Source organism: Pseudophryne corroboree, chromosome 7, assembly GCF_028390025.1.
Source record: "Pseudophryne corroboree isolate aPseCor3 chromosome 7, aPseCor3.hap2, whole genome shotgun sequence".
Taxonomy (NCBI): Eukaryota; Metazoa; Chordata; class Amphibia; order Anura; family Myobatrachidae; genus Pseudophryne; species Pseudophryne corroboree.
Genome location: NC_086450.1, coordinates 487,081,199 through 487,099,248, shown reverse-complemented (window position 1 = coordinate 487,099,248; position 18,050 = coordinate 487,081,199). Strand labels below are relative to the sequence as shown.

At 46.5% G+C, this 18,050-nt stretch overlaps 1 protein-coding gene across 1 annotated transcript in view; it reads left to right on the top strand.

Annotated features, from left to right (window-relative positions):
* The window catches only part of LOC134943905 (uncharacterized), a 37,034-nt gene that overhangs the window by 4,080 nt on the left and 14,904 nt on the right, over window positions 1–18,050 (top strand). Inside the window, exon 2 of the mRNA XM_063932472.1 lies at window positions 11,888–12,073. Coding sequence (XP_063788542.1) covers window positions 11,977–12,073 — 97 coding nt within the window. The 5' untranslated portion in view covers window positions 11,888–11,976. The remainder of the gene's footprint in view (window positions 1–11,887; window positions 12,074–18,050) is intronic.

The window sequence follows — 18,050 nt, the reverse complement described above, 5'->3', positions numbered from 1 at the left end:
CATTGCTGTATCTTGCAGCTCCGTATCACTGCAAGTACTTATTCCATATCTGTGCTGCATTTTTATGAGCACTATATATAGTAGTACAGTGCAGCATTTTTGTGACCAACAGTATATAGTTGTACAGTACAGTAGGCCATGGCTGTATGTTGCAGCTCCTTGTCACTGCAAGTATCCATTCCATATCTGTGCTGCATTTTTGTGAGCAGTGTATATAGTAGTGCAGTGCAGCATTTTGTTGACCAACGGTATATAGTTGTACAGTACAGTAGGCCATTGCTGTATCTTGCATCTCCGTGTCACTGCAAGTACCCATTCCATATATGTGCTGCATTTTTGTGAGCAGTATATAAAGTAGTACAGTGCTGCATTTTTGTGACCAACAGTATATAGTTGTACAGTACAGTAGGCCATTGCTGTATCTTGCAGCTCCGTATCACTGCAAGTACCCATTCCATATCTGTGATGCATTTTTGTGAGCAGTATATATAGTAGTACAGTGTAGCATTTTGGTGACCAACAGTATATAGTTGTACAGTACAGTAGGCCATTGCTGTATATTGCAGCTCCGTGTCACTGCAAGTACCCATTCCATCTCTGTGTTGCATTTTTGTGAGCATTATATGTAGTAGTACAGTGCAGCATTTTGGTGACCAACAGTATATAGTTGTACAGTACAGTAGGCCATTGCTATTGATATAATAATATTACTGGCATATATCTCTCTTTTTCTTTCCAGCTCTGTGTCACTACAAGTATCCATTCCATAGGTGCACTGCATTTTTGTGAGCAGTATATATAGTAGTACAGTGCAGCATTTTGGTGACCAACAGTATATAGTTGTACAGTACAGTAGGCCATTGCTGTATCTTGCAGCTCCGTGTCACTGCAAGTATCCATTCCATATCTGTACTGCATTGTTGTGAGCAGTATATATAGTAGTACAGTGCAGCATTTTGGCGACCAACAGTATATAGTTGTACAGTACAGTAGGCCATTGCTGTATCTTGCAGCTCCGTGTCACTGCAAGTACCCATTCCATCTCTGTGTTGCATTTTTGTGAGCATTATATGTAGTAGTACAGTGCAGCATTTTGGTGACCAACAGTATATAGTTGTACAGTACAGTAGGCCATTGCTATTGATATAATAATATTACTGGCATATATTTAATTAATTATACACATTAAAAAATGGAGAACAAAAATGTGGAGGGTAAAATAGGGAAAGATCAAGATCCACTTCCACCTAGTGCTGAAGCTGCTTCCACTAGTCATGGCAGAGATGATGAAATACCATCAACGTCGTCTGCCAAGGCCGATGCCCAATGTCATAGTAGAGAGCGTGTAAAATCCAAAAAGCAAAAGTTCAGTAAAATGATGACCCAAAAATCTAAATAAAAAATAGTCTGAGGAGAAGCGTAAACTTGCCAATGTGCCATTTACGACACGGAGTGGCAAAGAACGGCTGAGGCCCTGGCCTGTGTTCATGGCTAGTGGTTCAGCTTCACATGAGGATGGAAGCACTCATTCTCCCGCTAGAAAAATGAAAAGAGTTAAGCTGCCAAAAGCACAGCAAAGAACTGTGCGTTCTTCTAAATCACAAATCCCCAAGGAGAGTACAATTGTGTCGGTTGCGATGCCTGACCTTCCCAACACTTGATGGGAAGAGGTGGCTCCTTCCACCATTTGCACGCCCCCTGCAAGTGCTGGAATGAGCACCCACAGTCCAGTTCCTGATAGTCAAATTGAAGATGTCACTGTAGAAGTACACCAGGATGAGGAGATGGGTGTTGCTGGCGCTGATGAGGAAATTGACAAGGAGGAATTTGATTATGAGGTTGTTTGTTTAAGTCAGGCACCCGGGGAGACACCTGTTGTCCGTGGGATGAATAAGGCCATTGACATGACTGGTCAAAATACCAAAAAAAATCACCTCTTCGGTGTGGAATTATTTCAACAGAAATGCGGACAACTGGTGTCAAGCCGTGTGTTGCCTATGGCAAGCTGTAATAAGTAGGGGTAAGGACGTTAACCACCTCGGAACATCCTCCCTTATACGTCACCTGGACCGCATTCATCAGAAGTCATTGACAAGTTCAAAAAGTTTGGGTGACAGCGGAAGCAGTCCATTGACAACTAAATCCCTTCCTCTTGTACCCAAGCTCCTGCAAACCACACCACCAACTCCCTCAGTGTCAACTTCCTCCTTAGACAGGAAAGCCAGTAGTCCTGCAGGCCATGTCACTGGCAAGTCTGACGAGTCCTCTCCTGACTGGGATTCCTCCGATGCATCCTTGAGTATAATGTCTACTGCTGCTGGCGCTGCTGTTGTTGCTGCTGGGAGTCGATCGTCATCCCAGAGGGGAAGTCGGAAGACCACTTGTACTACTTCCAGTAAGCAATTGACTGTCCAACAGTCCTTTGCGAGGAAGATGAAATATCACAGCAGTCATCCTGTTGCAAAGCGGATAACTCAGGCCTTGGCAGCTGTGTTGATGTTAGACATGCGTCCGGTATCCGCCATTAGTTCACAGGGACTTAGAGAATTTCTTGAGGTAGTGTGTCCCCAGTACCAAATACCATCTAGGTTCCACTTCTCTAGGCAGGCGATACCCAGAATGTACACAGACATCAGAAAAAGAGTCACCAATGTCCTAAAAAATGCAGTTGTACCCAATGTCCACTTAACCACGGACATGTGGACAAGTGGAGCAGGGCAGACTCAGGACTATATGACTGTGACAGCCCACTGGGTAGATGTATTGCCTCCTGCAGCAGGTACAGCAGCGGCGGCACCAGTAGCAGCATCTCGCAAACGCCAACTCGTTCCTAGGCAGGCTACGCTTTGTATCACTGCTTTCCATAAGAGGCACACAGATGACAACTTCTTTCGGAAACTGAGGAACATCATCGCAGATTGGCTTACCCCAATTGGACTCTCCTGGGGATTTGTGACATCGGACAATGCCACCAATATTGTGCGTGCATTACATGTTACATGTGGGCAAATTCCAGCACGTCCCATGTTTTGCACATACATTAAATTTGGTGGTGCAGAATTTTTTTTAAAACGACAAGGGGCGTGCAAGAGATGCTGTCGGTAGCCTGAAGAATTGTGGGCCACTTTCGGCATTCTGCCACTGCGTGCCGAAGACTGGAGCGCCAGCAAACACTCTTGAACCTGCCCCGCCATCAGCTGAAGCAAGTGGTGGTAACGAGGTGGAATTCAACCCTCTATATGCTTCAGAGGATGGAGGAGCAGCAAAAGGCCATTCAAGCCTATACATCTGACTACGATATTGGCAAAGGAGGGGGAATGCACCTGAATCAAGTGCAGTGGAGAATGATTTCAACGTTGTGCAAGGTTCTGCAACCATTTGAACTTGCCACACATGAAGTCAGGTCATTCCCCTCATCAGGCTTTTGCAGATGCAGCTGGAGAGATTGAAGGAGGAGCTAAAACGGAGCGATTCCGCTAGGCATGTGGGACTTGTGGATGGAGCCCTTCATTCGCTTAACCAGGATTCACGTGTGGTCAATCTGTTGAAATCAGAGTACTACATTTTGACCACCGTGCTCGATCCTAGATTTAAAGCCTACATTGTATCTCTCTTTCCGGCAGACACAAGTCTGCACATGTTCAAAGACCTGCTGGTGAGACAATTGTCAAGTCAAGCGGAACGTGACCCGCCAACAGCTCTCCTTCATTTTCTCCCGCCACTGGAGCTGCCAGGAAAAGGATCATATTTCCAAAACCACCCGATGGCGGTGATGCAGGGCAGTCAGGAGCGAAAACTGACATCTGGTCTGGACTGAAGGACCTGCCAACGATTACTGACATGTCGTCTACTGTCACTGCATATGATTCTATCACCATTGAAAGAATGGTGGAGGATTATATGAGTGACAGCATCCAAGTAGGCACGTCAGACAGTCCGTACGTATACTGGCAGGAAAAAGAGGCAATTTGGAGGCCCTTGCATAAACTGGCTTTATTTTACCAAAGTTGCCCCCCTCCAGTGTGTACTCCGAAAGAGTATTTAGTGCCGCCGCTCACCTTGTCAGCGATCGGCGTACGAGGTTACTTCCACAAAATGTGGAGATGATGTTCATCAAAATTAATTATAATACATTCCTCCGTGGAGACATTAACCAGCAATTGCCTCCAGAAAGTACACAGGGACCTGAGATGGTGGATTCCAGTGGGACGAATTAATACTCTGTGAGGAGGGGGATGTACACAGTGAAAGGGGTGAGGAATCGGAGGATGATGTTGAGGTGGACATCTTGCCTCTATAGAGCCCGTTTGAGCAATGAGAGATTGATTGCTTCTTTTTTTGGTGGGGGCCCAAACCAACCAGTCATTTCAGCCACAGTCGTGGCAGACCCTGTGGCTGAAATGAAAGTGTGCATGTCCTATTTATACAACATAAGGGTGGGTGGGAGGGCCCAAGGACAATTCCATATTGCATCTCTTTTTTTTTAAATTTATTTATCTCTGCATCATGTGCTGTTTGGGGACTATTTTTTTTAAAGTGCCATCCTGTCTGACACTGCAGTGCCACTCCTAGATGGGCCAGGTGTTTGTGTCGGCCACTTGGGTCGCTTAGCTTAGTCATCCAGCGACCTCGGTGCAAATTTTAGGACTAAAAATAATATTGTGAGGTTTTCAGAATAGACTGGAAATGAGTGGAAATTATGGTTATTGAGGTTAATAATACTATAGGATCAAAATTACCCCCAAATTCTATGATTTAAGCTGTTTTTTGGGGGGGGGGGTTGAAAAAAAACACCCGAATCCAAAACACATCCGAATCCGACAAAAAAATTTCAAGGAGGTTTTGCCAAAACGCGTCTGAATCAAAACACAGCCGTGGAACCGAATCCAAAACCAGAACACAAAACCCGAAAAATTTCCAATGCACATCTCTAATTATTATAAAAGGAAATATGAGCGTTAAAAATGTTAGTGGCACTAGATAGATAGATAGATAGATAGATAAGAGATGGTAGGTAGATATAGATATATATATATATATTAGAGATAAGCGGGTTCGGTTCGTCGAGATCCGAACCCCCCCGAACTTCACATGGTTTACACGGGTCCGAGGCAGCCTCGGTTCTTCCCGCCTAACACGCAAAACCCGAACAGGGGAAAACGTCATCATCCTGCTGTTGAATTCTCGCGAGATTCGGATTCCATATAAAGAGCCACGCGTCACCGCCATTTTCACTCGTGCATTGTAGATTGAGCGGAGAGGACTTGGCTATGTTATCTGCCTGAAAAGCTCAATATCTGTGCTCAGTGTGCTGCATTGTGGTGACCACCAGTATATAGTAATACAGTGCTTCATTGTGGTGACCACCAGTATATAGTAGTACAGTACAGTAGGCCATAGCGTTATCTTGCAGCTCCGTGTCAGACTCAGTTCTAGTATCCTGATCAGTGCTCAATATCTGCTGCATTTTTGTCACCAGTATATAGTAGTACAGTGCTGCATTGTGGTGACCACCAGTATATAGTAGAACAGTACAGTAGGCCATTGCTGTATCTTGCAGCTTTGTGTCAGACTCAGTTCTAGTATCCTGATCAGTGCTCAATATCTGCTGCATTGTTGTGACCAGTATATTGTAGTACAGTGCTGCATTGTGGTGACCACCAGTATATAGTAGTACAGTACAGTAGGCCATTGCTGTATCTTGCAGCTCCGTGTTAGACTCAGTTCCAGTATCCTGATCAGTGCTCAATATCTGCTGCATTGTTGTGACCAGTATATAGTAGTACAGTGCTGCATTGTGGTGACCACCAGTATATAGTAGTACAGTACAGTAGGCCATAGCGTTATCTTGCTGCACCGTGTCACTTCTAGTATCCTGATCAGTGCTCAATATCTGCTGCATTGTTGTGACCAGTATATAGTAGTACAGTGCAGCATTGTGGTGACCACCAGTATATAGTAGTACAGTACAGTAGGCCATTGCTGTATCTTGAAGCTCTGTGTCACTTCTAGTATCCTGATCAGTGCTTAATATCTGTACTCGGTGTCAGTGCTGCATTGTGGTGACCAGTATACTACAGTACAATAGTCCGGTGCTGTTCTCGCTGCTCAGTATCAGTTCTCCGTAGTATCATCAGTGATCAGTATATCAGTTCTCAGTATAATCAGTGCGCTGTTAGACGTGCGCCAGTTTTCCGCCATTAGAGCATTGGTATTTAGACAATTGATGAAGTTATTGTGTCCGCGGTACAAAATCCCATCTAGATTCCACTTCACTAGGCAGGCGATAGCGAGATTTTACCAATTAATATCAGTTATTTATAATTATTAATTACAGTGATTTTACCAATTAATATCAGTTATTTATAATTATTAATTACAGTGATCTTGCCAAATAATTCCAGTGATTTTGTCATTTTCTTCCAGTGATTTGGACCAATAATACCATTGATTAGAACGAATAATTCCTGTGATTTTGTCATTTTCTTCCAGTGATTTGGACCAATAATACCATTATTAGAACAAATAATTCCTGTGATATTGAGGTGTTTGTGTCACTTAGCTTAGCCATCCAGCGACCACAGTGCACCTCTTTTTCTCTTTTCTTTGCATCATGTGATATTTGGGGACTATTTTTTGAAGTGCCATCCTGTCTGACACTGCAGTGCCACTCCTAGATGGGCCAGGTGTTTGTGCCGCCCTCTTGGGTCGCTTAGCTTAGTCATCCAGCGACCTCGGTGCAAATTTTAGGACTAAAAATAATATTGTGAGGTGTGAGGTGTTCAGAATAGACTGGAAATGAGTGGAAATTATGGTTATTGAGGTTAATAATACTATGGGATCAAAATTACCCCCAAATTCTATGATTTAAAAAAAACACCCGAATCCGACAAAATATTTTAAGGGAGGTTTTACCAAAACGCGTCCGAATCCAAAACACAGCCGCGGAAACGAATCCAAAGCCAAAACACAAAACCAGAAAAATTTCCGGTGCACATAACCAATGTATATATATATATATATATATATATATATATATAAACAGTGTAGATAAATAGATAGATAGATAGATAGATAGATACAGATATGTCCTCATACATTACTCACTACACCACACAGAGAAAGATGCCTGGCATGAGTGTACAGACAGGTCCCGTACAACTCCTTTATCGTCAGGCGTCTTTTTTTTCTTCTGAAAATGCATCTAATTTGCATTGCTATGTGAATAACTCTCTGCTGAGTAAAATGCCTATATTCTGTATGCAGCTGTATCTGCATACAAAATGCTACAATACAGTGATTCTCTAGGAAATCACTATAGCGTAGCAGTTCGTATGCAGACAGGGCCGGTGCTAGGGTGTTTGGCGCCCTCCTGCAAACTATAAAATTGCGCCCTCCCTCCGTTAACTTAGAAAGGGACAGTGTCCATCACAAAAGAGGAGTGTGGTCTCACAAGGAAGGAGTGTGGACACACAATAGCACCTCACAGTAGTTGCTCCAATTCAAATTACACCACACTGTAGCACACTCTTATTCACATTATACTGCACGTAGTCCCCATGATTCATATGACACGACATAGGGGGGTATTCAAGTAGGTCGGTTTTTTTCGCCTAGGTGAAAAAACAGGACTTGTTGCCATTTCTAAGGCGAATGTGGATTCACCCTATTCAATAGCAGGGCCGTTTTTTTGCCTAGGCGAAAAATTCAGCAGGAGAAAAAAAAAGGGGATTGGCGTATTCACATGTCTTCTCACCTGCGCCGGTGAAAAGGCTGGCCGTTTTTGACGATTTTGAGGCATTTTTCGCCAATGCATTTTCACACAAAAAAAGGTGAAAAAGCATTGGTGAAAATGCCTAAAAAATGGTCGAAAACGGCCCGAAACTGAATAGGCAGGGGGCAAATTCAACAGTTCTGAGATTACGCTGATGGGGAGTAAGAGAGAAGGTGAAGGCAGGGGCGCTGACAAGGGAGTTAGAGGGAGAGTGAGAGCATGGACGCAGATGGGGTGTTAAAGGGAGGTTGAAGGCAGGGGCACAAAGGGGGGAATTAAATGAAGGGTGAGGGCACCCTGAGGGGGAAGCTACTGGGAGAGTGAGGGCAGAGGCACTGAGGGGGGAGTTACAGAGAGGATGAGGGCAGGGACGCTGAGGGGGGAGTTACAGGGAGGGTGAGAGTAGGGACACTGAGGGGGGAGTTACAGGGAGGGTGAGGGTAGGGACGCTGAGGGTGGAGTTACAGGGAGGTTGAGGGCATCCTGAGGGGGGAGGTACAGGGACAGTAAGGGTAGGGGCACTGAGGGGGGAGTTACAGGGAGGGTGAGGGCAGGGACGCTGAGGGGGGAGTTAGAGTGAGGGTGAGGGCAGGGACGCTGAGGGGGGAGTTAGAGTGAGGGTGAGGGCACCTTGGGGGGATGCAACTGGGACGGTAAGGGTAGGTGAGGGGGAAGTTACAGGGAGGTACAGGGACGGTGAGGGGGAAGTTACAGGGAGGGTGAGGGCAGGGACGGTGAGGGGGGAGGTACAGGGATGGTAAGGGTAGGGGCACTGAGGGGGGATTTACAGGGAGGGTGAGGGCAGGGACGCTGAGGGGGGAGTTAGAGTGAGGGTGAGGGCACCTTGGGGGGATGCTACTGGGACGGTAAGGGTAGGTGAGGGGGAAGTTACAGGGAGGTACAGGGACGGTGAGGGGGAAGTTACAGGGAGGGTGAGGGCACCTTGGGGGGATGCTACAGGGACGGTAAGGGTAGGTGAGGGGGAAGTTACAGGGAGGTACAGGGACGGTGAGGGGGAAGTTACAGGGAGGGTGATGACAAAGCTGTGACCATGCGCATGCGCAGACGGCCAGGGAGAGCACAGCGCAGCACAGACCTAACGCAATTGCGATAGGAGAACTCTGTAGTGGCCGCGGCGGTGATGAGGAGGGAGAAGAGAAAGCAGATGGGGAGCTAAGGGGCAGCGGGGCGATGACTACTCAGATCGCAGTGAAAACGGCAATTAACATGGCGGCGAAGGCTAGTACATCCCGCCCACAGAGAGGTGACAAGAGAGAGAGAGAGAGGTGAGGACGAGAGAGAAAGAGAGGGAGGATGAGAGAGGGAGGTGAGGACGTCAGCCACTCACCCTGGCAGATCTCCTTTCCCTGTTTATAGTGAGCTCTTTCAGGCTGGCGCTGCTGCTAGGGGCCGGGATTCAGGACTGCCTGGGTGACGTGTCTCCTCAGGGCCAGGGACTCAGGCAGGCTGATGCAGATGGGTGGGCGGACAGCCATGTGTTGAGCCACACGCCGTTGCCCAACGCTGTGGTGCTGCTCCTCCTCCTCACCCCTGCGGCTGTCCCTGCAGTAGGCGCTGGCCATGGCTGGGTGCGGGGAGTGGAGTGGAGGACACAAAAGACTCCCAGGAGCAGCGTGCACCAGACAAGGAGGTGATCAGGCCAAAGCTGCCGATCACTGAGAACTGCGCCGCACTGTTTACAGGCACTGGCCATTCACGATGGATTACTTTTGCCTAGGAAGAGGTGGGGGGGGGGAGAAGGGGGAAGAGGAGCAGAGGGAACAGACACCGGGACACTGGAGAGGCATGCAGCTGCAGACCGCCATGCCGCTACAAGATGTTGTAACCAGGAGGGGCACGCAGGCAGCAGATACCGTGGGTGAGACTCTGCGCAGCTGTGGTGGGAGACGGCACCATACGCAGATGTGTAGGTTGCGATATTGGCTGGCCGGCCCTGATCGCTCCTCCCCACTGCCCCCTTGCCCGCCCCCCATTCCGACGCCCCTGGCCATTAGTAAAGAGGCAAGGAGGGGGAGCTGGTCTTCATGCTGCCGGCGCCGCTGCTGCCTGTCAGAGTGACAGGCGCTGGCAGCAACAGCATCAGAAAGGTCGCAGAACGGGGAGAGCGGCTGTCAGACCCGGCACCTCCCTCTTTGCAGGACCTTGCTGAGCGTGTAGCGCCGACCCTGTATGCAGATACAGCTGCGGTCATACCCAGAATATAGACATGCCATATATCATTTTAATCAGCAAAAGCTGCTTTTGCATTCTATTTGCACTGTTTTGCAAATAAGATGCATTTTAATGGAAAAGTCACACAAAAAGACGTGTGTCGCTACTTAGTCACACCACTGCATGGCGTGACTAGAAGGGCTGCTTAACCTGCAGGGAGGCTAGAGGTTAGTGGACACATCTGTATACTTCCTAGATACCACTTATCTCTATTTCACTTCTCACAGTGGTGGATCAGGGCATTGCCAGACCTTGTTTTAAAGTTTGATTAAAAAAAATGCATGAACTTGCTTCGAATGAAGTTCTGTAACAAGGAGTAGGAGCCTATATGGTTAACATCTCTACCTGTACTTACTTTGGCTTCAAAAAATGGTACAGATGGCTTTAAAAATGCTGTCAGCAGCTAGGTGCAAGTAATTCCATACAAAAGTGGTTGCATTTTTGGGCTTATAACCAGGCATGACAATGGCTTGCTTTTATCACCGCAGGAACTGCTGCCACTGGTGGCTTACTTACTTTGACACAAACAACATCCTCTCATTAACACCCTTGTTAACTTCAGTTACACAGATTTTCCCCTCATCCTTTTGCACTTCCACAGTAGCATCCTCAATTTCTGTCACCATCTTTACTTGTACTGTTCATTCCCACTTTTGCAGAGGGTGCAGAAATGGTGGAAGGAAGCTTCTATATGAGATCATTGGCAGAGATGTCAGACTCACACATAGCTAACGTAGACACCCCTAGACTCTCCTCAGGGATTTGTGAACACACAGTTTGCTCTTTAGCCTTATGGGTATATATACAAAAGTGTTGGTTAATTGAAGTGATGATGTTGCCCATAGCAACCAATAAGATTGTAGCTGGTATCTTCTAAAATATACTAGATAAACAATAAGTAGAATGTGATTGGTTGATATGGGCAACAGCTCCACTTCTATAAACCCGCACTTCAGTATATATAAACCTTACTGTTCTTCTTTGCAACATCATCATCATTATCTTATAAGAGTTACAGAGGAAATGCTTGACTGTGTCTCACCCCAAATTCCACAAAAGGCATTCATCTAGTACATGTGACAGCAGTAGCCATGTCTTGAGCCTTTCCTTGCCACTACATGTGGTGTACGGCATGTTGACAATTTTACGTGTTTCAGCAGTAATAAACATTCCCTTTATTGTTAGAGGTGATTTTTTTTATAACATTGTGAAATATTTATATTTCAGGTGCCCTTTTCTTCAACTTTCTGTCCCCTGGACCACCTTTAGTAGATGTTGACGTGCTATCATGACTGGCAGCAGCCACAGCACTAGTACTGGTTTGCTGCTCCTGCTCTTATATGGACTGATCCATATCCATATCTCTTTTAATTAACACACTGTGACTGACAGCACTTCTAGTGGTACACTGGCACCTATTTACCGTTGTTTTTTTTGTGTGACAGTTTTATTTTTTTTTTACACAGTGCCTGCACTGAACAAACAACACAATGCTTCACAGTGCTGCAGACCACATCCCTTCACTGTCAGTCTGACAGTCACAGCAGTCCACAACTCCTCACAGTCTGACACAGTCACAGTAGTGTTGCAACCCACAGCCTTTTACTATTATAGTCACAGCCTCACACCTAACCTCCTGTGTGATATGTCTCCCGAATCACTGAGGGACTTTTATAGAATCACGTGTTGCCTCGTTTTACAATCCTGAGCCGGAGCTTGGATACACTTAGAAACAGCAAATTTTCAGAAAACCAAACCCAGACATCTCTAATTAAGTATCAAATGTGTGTTGTTGGAAGAAAAAAATGAAAATATCAAACAACTGAATTAGTTGGTGCCAGTGTAATAAATATGGCTTCCCATGTGTTTCTGCTTTCACAGGGAGGGACAATGTGATAGTGGTGATAGATGACCTGGAGGACAGCGGCAAGAGAGAGAAGAAAAGGATTCTGGACACTCAGCCCAGCCTCATGCAACACGCCCGGAATCTGCTCCTGGTCACTGGAAAAGAGAAACAGGAGGGAAAATATATTCTGGAGAAACTGAGGGATGCTCTACTGACTACAGGTATGAAGAATAGAATGCAGCAGAGCTCGGGGACTGGCAGCTAAAGCTCCTGATTGTCTGCCGGACCGCGAGCTTTGATTGGCTCACGGACCGGCACCTAATTGAAGAGAGACACTGCCGGAGAGTGAACAGCAGCAGCGCAGTGAGCGGGGCGTGCGGGAGGTGGGAGTGAGGCTGGTGAGCGCTGTGGGGACATGTGTATCTGGCACTGGGGGCATAGCAGGGACTGTGGGCACATGTGTATCTGGCACTGGGGGCATAGCAGGGACTGTGGACATGTCTGGAACTGGGGTCATAGCAGGCACTGTGGGGACATGTGTATCTGGTACTGGGGGCATAGCATGCACTGGGGGCATATCTGGCACTGGGGGCATAGAAGGCACTGGGGGCATATCTGGTACTTGGGGAATAGCAGGCGCTGGGGACATGTGTATTTGGCACTGGGGGCATATCTAGCACTAGGGGCATAGCACGCACTGTGGGCATAGAAGGCACCGGGGGCATATCTGGCACTTGGGGCATAGCAGGCACTGGGGGCATAGCAGGCACTGTGGGCACATGTGTATCTGACACTGGGGGCAAAGCTGGCACTGTGGGGGCATAGCAGGCACTGTGGGCACATGTGTATCTGGCACTGGGGGCAAAGCTGGCACTGTGGGGACATATATGTATCTGGCACTGTGGGGACATATGTATCTGGCACTGTGGGGGCATATATGTATCTGGCACTGTGGAGGCACCCATTTTTTGGCATTTTTTATATTTATGTGGCACTGTACTGGGGCATTATATGTATGTGGCACTGTACAACATGATGAAAAACGGGGTTATGTCATGAGGTCATACTTCTACAAACATTATACCGAAAGGTGTGCACACAAAAATGGGGTGTGGATTTGTGACAACTAGGCCACGCCCCCATATTTGTGCGCTTCTAGCCTTCTACAGATTAGCCCCATCTGCACAGTAAAGTAAAGGAGTAATTAGCAGAAATTACTGCTCCAGGTCCTACATGCTGAGTGGAAGATAGAACACAACCCTACCGCCCGCGGGACATCAAAGCTGTCGCTGATAGCACCCCCCACCCCGACCCCTGGAGGATGGGTAGGGGGCCCAGGGCATTGCTGTGCCCAGGGGCCTACACTGCTTTTAAGACGGCCCTGCTGACATATCACACTGCGCATGCACAGAAGTAATCCCAATTCCTAAACCCAGGGTCCAGTGATCGCAAAGCACAGCTCTTATCAGGGAGCTGTCCTTTGTGCATATTAGTAACACCAGTATGTACCCGACAAGTGGCAGGATGCATTAGAGCGTGGAGGCGATGCTTAGTACATTCCGTCCTCTGTCCCGCTTTTTTATTTCTTTATTCATTCTGCCTATTTACCTTGTCCTCCCCACCTCCCCACTTTTCACTTCTGTTCTGCAAGTTATAGTCAATGGTGGGAAAATTGCGGTCTGCGGTAGACCGTGAGGTTAATTGAGGACAGCCACAAGAGTGGGCTACACCTGATTGCCAAGAAAGGCGCGCACGGCCAATCAGGAGAGCACTATGACGTGGTGCTCAGTGATTGGCTGCTGGGTCCTCTAGTGACAGGAGTCACGGAGGATCCCGGCATTTGGGGAAAGGGGATCCATGTGTAAACATGGATCCCTTTAGTGCGATGGTTCGGGATTTTCAGTTTTCATTTTTTTAACCCTTAGGATGCCTACCTGGACATAAGAGGACCGATCTATGCCAGATAAGAGGTGAGTATATTGTTTTTTTTATTACAGGTACAGCAATGGATTTTACATGGACAAGTTTGGGTGTCCTGCTTCTAAGTAGACAATTGCACGCTGGATCAGGCTTACTATCCAGCATGCTTATTCTACGGCTGGATTGTCGATTCCAAAATCGGTTCAGGCCCACTCTACGGGTAAAGTGGATTCTTCCTGGGCGGCTGCCCGAGGTGTCTCAGCTTTAAAGCTTTGCTGAGTGGCTACTTGGTCAGGGTCGAACTTAGTTCTACAAGTTCCATGCTTTGGCCTCTGGGGACCTGAAGTTTGGTCAATCAGTTCTGCAGGAGCCTCCGCGCTCTCCCTCCCGTACTGGGAGCTTTGGTACATCCCCATGGTCTAAATGGAACCCCAGCATCCTCTTGGATGTAATAGAAAATAGGATTTCATATACCCACCGGTAAATCCTTTTCTCGTAGTCCGTAGAGGATGATGGGCGCCCGCCCAGTGCTTAATATTCCTGCGTTGTTACTTGGTTCAGTATTGTTGTTCCACCTGTTGCTGAATTGTTTCAAGTTGGTTAGCTTGGCTTTCCTTTTGTTCTGTGTTAGTTGGTATAAATCTCGCCACTAGCTGTGTATTTCCTTCTCTCGAAGTTGTCCGTCTCCTCGGGCACAGTTTCTAGACTGAGTCTGGTAGGAGGGGCATAGAGGGAGGAGTCAGCCCACACTATCAATCTCTTAAAGTGCCAGTGCTCCTAGTGGACTCGTCTATACCCCATGATACTAAATGGAACCCCAGCATCCTCTATGGACTTTGAGAAAAGGATTTACCGGTAGGTATATAAAATCCTATTTTCCTTTTCTTCCCCGTACGATGAAAGAAATTGATTAAGGATAGAATATTGATTCAGTGCACATCAACAAAGAGGTTATGCAGGGACAATGATGTGCAGACTGATGGGACTTATTTTTGGGATAAGTGAGTGAGAGCCGTATCGCTGTGAGGGCAAATGAACTCCAGCGTTTTTTAGAATTGACCCGGACTAGTGGCAGTGTTAGGGTTAATGATTTAGTTGCTGGATAGTTATAGTTGTTGCATCACCCAAAATAATGAAAGGCCAGTCTTGGTCATGAGTAGATGTAGGAGGTTATATAATGGACGTGTATGAGGTGATTCTGCCTAGGGATGGCCATCAGCATGGACTCCATCAATGGTTGCCATAGCTGGTGAAAAATAACCTGATTCATAATTTTTAAGCATTGAATACTTCTGCATGTGCAAAAGAGATGTGCATCCTTCCCAGCAAAATATGAGCTGGGGGCAAAGCTGGTCTGCTGACAGACAACTGGGCTCAGCTGGGCCCATCCCAGCAAGCAGAGGCGTATCTACCACTTGGCCAGTATGGAAATCACCAGAGATGCCGGCACAGGAGGGATGCCACCCAGTGGTGCCACCGAGGCCAGGGGGTAGAATCGCATGGTACAGGAAGGACCTGTGCAGAACATCGGGCAATAGCCATGCGACTGGAGACGTTTTCTGGTGGCGCGGCTGCACTACAGTGAAGAAACTGTAAAGAAAATACAGTTCCCAGCAGCCCTTGCTGCTGGGAGCTTCCATCAGCCAGGCCAAAATTAGTACATACTGTCCCCTAAGGTTTTTAAAGGGTGTTATCACCTCCATGAGTTCCTTCGCTCCATCCCTCCTCTTTATGATAGACCAGAATGGATTAGATATTTTTCTGTTGTTCATGTTCTCTGTTGGTGGGTGGTTCCCCTTTTCAGGTGTAGAGTTTCATTCATGATTACTCAGAGCCGGCCATAGGCATAGGCAAACTAGGCAATTGCCTAGGGCATTTGATATGCCTAGGGGCATCATCAGCTACTCCTGATTAAAATGATATGCGGCATGCCATTATTCAGTATGTAGCATTTCATATGCAGATACAGCCACAGTCTCACACAGTATATAGGCATGCTGCATATCAGTTTAATCAGCAGAAGCTGCTTGTGCATCCTAGCCACATAGCAATGCAAATAAGATGCATTTTCATTAAAAAAAAGGTGCCCGACGTTAGCATTGATGCAAGATTTATGAGGATACATCTGTATCCAAGCAGAGGCAGAGGTCACAGTGTTAGTGGCAGTGTGAGTGCTGTGTGCATGTGAGTGGGTTGGTTGTGCAGTAGTGTTCAGAATATGTGTAAGGAGCATTATGAGTGTCATGTAAAAATGCACTAATAATGTGCAACGTATCTGTAAAGGGCCACTATGTGTGTCATTATGTGTATAAGGGCATTAATAATGTGCGGCATATGTGTAACAGGGTACTACTGTATGTGTGTCATTATGTGTATAGGGGCACTAATAATGTGCAGCAAATGTGTAGGGGGCACTATGTGTGTCATTATGTGTATAAGGGCATTAGTAATGTGTGGCATATGTGTAAGGGACATTATGTGTAAAAGGGCATTAATAAAGGTTGTCATAATGTGTAAGGTGCATTATGTTTATAAGGACATTAATGTGTCTCATATGTGTAAGGGGCATTACTGTGTGGAATTGTGTATAAATGCATTACTAATGTGTGGCATTATGTGTATAACGTGCTCTACTATGTGGCTTTGTGTATAGAAAGGGCACTACTGTGTCATCTAATGTAAATAAAGAGCAATAAGATGAGGTGTAATGTGAGTAAGGAGCAATTCAGTGTGATGTAATGTGAATAAGGGGCTCTACTGTTAGGAGTAACGTTTATAAGGTAAAGTGATACTACTGTGGGATGTAATATGAATTATGGACACTATCGCAAGATACAATGTGAATAAAGTTGCAGTACTGTGTGGCGTAATTGGAATTGGGGTTACTATTGTGTGGCCATGCCCCTTCCCAGGAAGAAGATGCCTCTTTTTGGGCTGTGCGTCAAATGTGCGAACTGTTCCTATTTAAAATATAGGGGGTACAAGGACTGCTATGGGTGAGGGGTGATGGTGCTGGGAAAGAGGTGCAAGGTCAGAGGCAGAACCAGCGGTGGTGCTAGGGGGCACCAGCCAAAATCTTGCCTAGGGCATCATATTGGTTAGGGCCGGCTCTGTGATTACTGATGTGCTTTTCATGGTTCTGATACAGGCTGCCATTTGGATAAAGAAGTATCTGGATTGGTGGTCAATCATTTATTTATTGGGCATCCAGAACCAAGGTGGAGAGGATTCAGTCCATGTTCTAGAGTGCCCGGGATATTAGATGGATTAAGCGTTTGTTGGGTTGGTTCAGACAGTTCCGGCTCCTCCACTCAAGCAGAAACTGCTATTTTTGTAATTCACATATATTATGTAAAGCGCAACAAGCAGCAACTGCATCCGGCATTACTGTAGCTGTCATTCCTTTAACAAAACGACATCATCGTCCTCCCAGCCATCTAAAGGCATTTTCAACCACCATCCTTGCAGAACTAAGGGTGTGAGTGAAGTGAATTTGTTCCGCTGACAGTCGGTGATGCTAGGTAAAGCCTCAATGGGTATGCCGCATCTCCAATAATATGTACAGGCATCTCCTTGAATGCTTGCTTCACTTTGCATCCTAGAATGCAAACAGAATATATCCGAACACCAAACATGCAGGAAATTGTGCGATATTCTCCCGGGGTTGCATACCACCATAACACAACCGCTAGTCTTTCACTTGGCTCAATGGGTTTTCTGTAGTTGGTCATCTGTTTAGAAAGTGCTGCGGTGATACAGTATGTTCCAGCAAATAGTGAAATGTTGCACATTTGAAAGTGTGCCATCTACTGCTCGTCTTCAAAGCCTCCACAGTAGATCAGAAAGCCTTCCCATTCCTTCGCTCCCTGATCCACATTCTCTTGTTTGTCGCAGCGTGGAAATTTCACTATGGAAGCAATAGACAACATCAAAGCTCTCCTGCACAAATAACGGCATTGAGTAATAGCCCTCTCAGCCATATATTGTGCCCTTCTCCTCCGGAAATATCACTCTGCAAGGTAGCACAGTGCAAGGTAGCACAAGCTGCCTCAGGCTCTCACTTGCTGTGTGAAACAGCCGTAAACCACAATAAAGCAGGAGCTCCGGGCTACACAGAGGTAACTCGTCGGCTACGAATTAAGCAATGCAGTATACAGTGACCACCCACTTTCATGACTCATCTTTCTGAGTCTCAACATCCATGTTTGATGGCTTACACTAGTTTTGCAGGGCAGACGTGGGTGCAGTGTGAAAGGGATTACACTGGAATATTGCGGG